At 48.4% G+C, this 6,000-nt stretch overlaps 1 protein-coding gene across 3 annotated transcripts in view; it reads left to right on the top strand.

Moving 5' to 3' along the window:
• The window catches only part of Sh3pxd2b (SH3 and PX domains 2B), a 70,795-nt gene that overhangs the window by 43,030 nt on the left and 21,765 nt on the right, over nucleotides 1–6,000 (top strand). Inside the window, exons 7-9 of one of the 3 annotated variants that reach the window (XM_019207224.2) lie at nucleotides 569–673; nucleotides 2,167–2,250; nucleotides 4,611–4,728. In XM_019207224.2, coding sequence (XP_019062769.1) covers nucleotides 569–673; nucleotides 2,167–2,250; nucleotides 4,611–4,728 — 307 coding nt within the window. The other 2 variants (XM_033761631.1, XM_019207225.2) reach the window with 2 other exon arrangements.

The following is a 6,000-nucleotide window of genomic DNA, read 5'->3' as shown; positions in this document are numbered from 1 at the left end:
TTTTTTTTTTTTTGTACCAGGGATCGAACTCAGGACCTTGTGCTTGTGAAGTTGGTGTGGTGCCGCTGAACTAAATCCCAGGCCCTTGGTCTTTTCTTAATAGTTGATAGCTAACATTGATAATTGTGTTCTACCCATAAAATGGTAACCCTTTAACCTTACCCTAAGTATTAACTGATAGAGTACTGAATATACATTTGGCTTTCTGTATCTGTGGATTCTATATCCTCGGATTTAACTAACCCTGGATAGAAAATAAGAAAAAAATTGAAACTGTACTAAACATGTACAGATTTTTTCCTTGCCATTATTCCCTAAACAATAAAGCACAACTGTTTACACAGTATTCACATTGTATTAGGTATTATAAGTCAAATAGAGATGATTTAAAGTCTATGGGAGGATATGTATAGGTTATATGCAAACACTATACCACTTTTTATGAGCATCTGCAGATTTTGCTTCCCACAGGGGTTCTGGGACCATTCCCTGGGTACTGAGGAATACCTATATTTTATACTCTGACCGTTTGCCCTACTAACATCACTCTACATTCTCACTTCCCCAGGTTGGTGGTTCGTCAGCACCGCAGAGGAGCAAGGCTGGGTCCCTGCGACCTGCCTTGAGGGGCAGGACGGTGTGCAGGATGAGTTTTCTCTACAGCCTGAAGAAGGTAGGCAGGAACTCCCACCCCTGCCTTCGTGGGAGCCTCCAGGCTATATTGCATTGCTTCCTTGCTTAGTCCCTTTCTTTTAGCCTCTGCCTCTGGGCATCAGTGTCACTGGCTCCCAAATGATGAAAATGAAGCTAGGACTTCAGGTTAGGGTGAAGGGCAAGCCCCCCTTTCTTTGGGGCCTTTGGGAGCCACCCAAGATGAGCCTGGTCATAGTTGTTCTTCTGACACCTCCTTAGGACGCCAGGAATGCCTCAGCCTAATCACTGTTCCTCCCTAGAATTTTTCTGGTGGCCAAGATAGTAGAACTGCTGGATAATGTGCAAGACCTTTGACCCCATGTATTTATGTCTGCTCTCTGTTGGTATACATGGCCCTGTCCTGGATGGTGATGCCTGCCATGGCAGCAGCACCAACACTCACCCACTCCCTTTCCCCTTAGAAGCTTCCTGAAACCAAAGCATGTGTCCACCTTCATTAGCAGACAAGCATTTTGGAGTCAGATAGACCTGAATTTGAATCTCAGCTATGCCACATTCTGACTAAATGATCTTGGGCCAGTAACATTGTCTCCTGAGCTACAGCCTCCTTGCCTGAGAATGGAAATGATGGTATCTGTATCATGTGAGTTTTAAAAACTTAAATGAATTTCTATATGCAAAGAACTTAGAATAGTGAACAATTACAGTCATCAGATAAGCTACAGTTTACCTGGGGCTGAGTGTTGTCTTATAGCAGACCTTTAAAGCACAAAGCCACTTTAAATTCATATGTATCCAAAAAAGGGTAAGAGCTGGGCATGGTGGTAACACTCCTATAATCCCCGCACTTGGGAGTTAAGAGTCAAGAGGATTAAAGAGTTCAAGGTCAGCCTGGGCTGCACAGCAAATTCAAAACCAGCCTGGACTACATTGCAGGATCCTGTCTCAAAAAACAAAAACAAATAAATAGGGACCTTTCTAAATGCAAGGATTAGCAAAAAAAAAAAAAGTGATTTTGCATATAGTTGTGTTGCAGAGTTGGTTTGCTGTCTTGAGGGCCAGGCTGATGGGGTTGCCATAAGAAGTAGCTCAGATCAGAGGCAGGTGGTGTACAACATGGGAATGGCTCTATTACAGTCAGTGCGTGATGACCACCATGGGTGTGCTCTGTGAGGGAATGGTTATTATCCCCATTTATCCAAAATAGGCTCAGAAAAGTACAGCGATTTGCCCAGTGTCACAGCTGGAAGTGGGGAGAGGAACCACCTTTTCTTAAGGGTTTGGACATCTTTCTACCCTCTACTATGAGGGTTTTTCTAGTGCCTCTTTATAATCACGCAAAGAATACAGTTATATCTGTTGGATGCCTCTTGATTCAAATTCAAGGTTAGACTCAGAATAGACTCAGAAGGAATGATCTTCTAAGGGGAGCAGTGTCTCAAGGGAGTCCCCTGGGAGTGCTCCCTTCTCACCTGTACCTTCTGCCCTCCCTTCCACATGCTGCCCATCCAGTCTCATGGAGGTACTGGTCTTTGCCCCGGCCTGCGGGTCGCCGCCGGACTCTGGGGGACTTGTACGGCATCAGCTGGCGCCAAGGTGCCTTCCTCAGAGTTCACTTTGCATTTGGTGTACAGAGCGGGTCCCTGCATCTGCATGAGCCTCCTCCTCTGGGACTTCCTTGCCTGCTGCATGTGAGACACAGTGACTTGTTGGTACTGCGTGTGTGCTGGCATGAGGGCTGGGGAGGAGCATACCCACGGTGTTTGTCAGCCTTAGGGCTCTGAAACTTCCCTGCTTTAAAAAGGTGCGTGTGGTCTTCTGTAGTGCAGAACGAGCAGCCTTGTCCTTCCATCAGGCTTGCTGAGTTCTAAGGGGGAGAAGCCTCCCTCAACCAGGTAATGCAGAAGAGGAGGTACATTGACTCATATCACTGAAAAGACCAAGGCAGGGCCAGCTGCAAGCATGGCTGGCTGCATCCTCGGGTATGAGGGTGTCATCAGGTCCTCTCTCACACCTCTCTGTTCCACTTCCTGCTTTGTTGGCACCATTATCTCTAGGGACAGCAGTTCCCAGGCACTTTTCATGGACATCCACCAAAGAAACAACGTCTAAAACTCAAGCCCCAGGATTGGTTCTGACTGACCCAGCCAGGTGCCATGCCATCCCTGAACCAGTCATAGTGGCCAGGATTTGAAGCACTGTGGCCAGGCCAAAATAATACTCCAGCCCCCTCCCTCTGGAAAGGAGGACTCAGCCTCCCCTAACCACATGGATGGAGGCTGATAAGACCGCTCGTGGGTAGGCAGGTGCCCATGATGCATTCTGCAAGGTCTTCCTAAACTTTGTTGGGATCACTGAGCAGCACTTAGATCCCAGAGTGAGCCTGTTGGGTACTAGAGAATGCCTGGGGATGCAGGAATCCAGGGCCTGTAGGACTGGCTGTACCTAGACTGATGTCCAAGCAGTGCCCCTTCCAAACAACTTGTGTACCTCCACAGGATTGAATTACCCCTTTCACAGATCACAGCCCAGCCCACAGCTTCTGTGAAAAAGGGAAGAGCTGGCTCCACTGAACCAGGATATGTGCCACGAGTCAGCATCACCCCCACTGAGCAGGTCAGCAGGCCAGATCAATAAATAAACAAACGCCCTGTGTGCTTCCGCCTCCCTGTGTAGCAGCTGGCAAGCCATGGGCTGCCTGTAGCATTTGCCCAGAGTCTTTTCTGCACCACATACTAACTGTGGGCGCCAGGCCTCAGCTGGCTTGAACTGACCCAGGAGCTGAAATTGAACCAAAGCAGGTCAGCCCCCTCCTCTCCTTGCAGGGATCCTTCGATCTAATTTTCTCCTTGCATCTATTTTCTCCAGCTCAGCAGCCAAGCTGAGGCCATTGAGGATAGGAGCTGTTCCCTTTCTAGAGTGGCCATGAGCCCCATGATCCCTCTGCCTCAGCAGCTGCTATGGGAGGGATGTAACAGAGAGGTACAAGGAGCCATAGGGATAGCCCCATGGTTTCCGGACCAGGGGGTGACAGGGAGTGGGGTAGGAGGCACCCCACTCAAGTGAATGAAAATTGAAGCCTCAAGCTGGTCTAAATCCAAGGGCTTGGGTGTTATTAATGAAAAGTGAAGATCAGTTGCCAGCTAGGCATTGAGAATTGCTGCTGTCTCCTTGGTGATGATCTCAGCTAGAAATCATCCACTGCCAATAGTCAACTTATCTCTGAACTCCGGCACTGCCAGAGAAAATTGGCAAGGAACCCCTGAGAGTTTAACCTCTGTGAGCAAGGTGGCTCCCACCTGGCCCTCAGGACTTTTTCCTTTACTGAACAGAGACTAGTTCTCCAGTTACTAAATCTTCCAGGCACATGTCCAGTGCTGGACATAGAGGAATGAAAGGGACGGACAAATTCCTATTTTCATTGAGCTCATATTCTACCAGAAGAAACAGGCATGAAACACAATAAACAAGGAAATGTGTTAGAAGGTAGTTCTTGGGGCTGAGCATTATCAGTAATTAAAGACAGCTGGGCCAGGGATTTAGCTCAGTGGCACCCCACCTTCCTTGCAAGCACAAGGTCCTGAGTTCAATCCCTGGTACCAAAAAAAAAAGGTGGTTCCTGTGACAAGTGGGGAGGTATTTAACCTGAGTAAGGGAGACAAGGGTGCCATGAGTCAGACTACTGCATAAGGTGGTCCAGGGCAGCACAATTGAAGCACAACTTGAGAGAAGTGGGGGTGATGTGATGCGAGGGGTTTCGGAGGTGCTGTGACTGCTCTTTCTCCAGTATTCCCTTGCTGCTCACACGAGGTGATCCGGAGCTACATGAGGACCATGGGGTGGGGTTCACGAGAATCTCTGGAGCAGATTATCCCTCCACATCGTCACACAGATCACAGCGAGCATCCGGGACTCTTCGCGTAAGTTTCTTATCCCAGCACCCTCTGTCCCTGCAGAGGAGAAGTACACAGTCATCTATCCTTACACGGCTCGTGACCAGGATGAGATGAACCTGGAGAGAGGGGCCATGGTGGAGGTCATCCAGAAAAACCTGGAAGGCTGGTGGAAGATCAGGTAATCGGCGCAGCCTCCTGACAGCTGTGGCTGCATGGGTTTCAGTCTTTCAGGGCTCCAGCTTCACAAAGGCCTGTAAGGGACAGCAGATGGATGGGGTTTCTCTGCCTGTGCCATAAGATGCTTCTCCTCTGTGTTGTTTGGCCTCCCTTCCTACCCGTAGCTCTCTAAAAGTCCATAATAAGCAAAACCTTCTCCAAAACCGCCGTACCACAGACAGCAGGAACCCTGTTAAGCAAGACTGGTTTCCACCTCCAGATGTGTCTTGGGGTGAGTGACTCGAGGTTGAAGCCGCCCTGTTGAGTAATCATCCACTCCAACCTTATCAAAGACCAGTGTGACTCTTACACACCATCCTGAGGCTGCTCATTTCACCTATGTGACGAAGCAGTGAGCGAGGCACAGCAATTCACACCCACACGTGCCAAAGCCAACTCACAAAAACTACAGAGTAGAGTAGGGAGAGGGGTGGTGTTTTGGAGAGATGCCCGGGGGACTTGGGGTGCACAAAGAGGAGCTCTCAGTCTGGGGGTCAGAAAAAATTTAAAGGAATGATAACCATGATAGTGAACGTGTATTGAGCACATACAGTCATGTGCCAGTCATGCCCCTGCACGCAAAGACAGGCCACATGTGCCGTGGTGCTCCCGTAAGAAGTTGGAAAATCCCTTCCCCCTAGTGACAGCATGGCTCTTGTGTGCTGCACATTGTGCATATGCTTGCAGTAATGCTAGTATGAACAAACCTACTTTGCTGCCACTCGTATAAGAGTAGTATAAGCCAGGCATGATGGCACATGCCTGTAATTCCAGCACTCTAGGAGCCTGAGGCAGGAGGAATGCAAGTTTGAGCCCAGCCTGTGCAACTTTGCGTTCTTTTTTTATACCCGGGATCAAACTCAGGACCTTGTGCTTGCAAGGCAGGCGCAGTACCACTGAGCTAAATCTCTGGCCCAGCAATTTAGCAATTTTAACATGATCCTTTTTTGTAATAATAATGGATTGGGGGATGTAGCCCAACGCAGAAGACTTGGGTTCAAACACCCAGCCCCAAAAAAGTTTACTGTAAAACAGTGTATCCTCTCTTGTTGGCAGCAACCTCACATATCCAGCATTTACACTTCTTGATTCTGTTATTTTACCATATGGTTTATTTAATTGTGTTTGTACTATATGTGCTCGTGTGTATGTATATGTATATGTGCGGGTTACACACAGCTAGATGCACATAGCAAGCTACACCATCTAGGTTTGTGTAAGCGCACTCTGCTGT

The sequence above is a fragment of the Fukomys damarensis genome, unplaced genomic scaffold (assembly GCF_012274545.1).
Source record: "Fukomys damarensis isolate Sample0158 unplaced genomic scaffold, DMR_v1.0_HiC HiC_scaffold_9, whole genome shotgun sequence".
Taxonomy (NCBI): Eukaryota; Metazoa; Chordata; class Mammalia; order Rodentia; family Bathyergidae; genus Fukomys; species Fukomys damarensis.
Note: the sequence above shows the minus strand (reverse complement) of the source record. Positions and strands in the feature narration are given on the sequence as shown.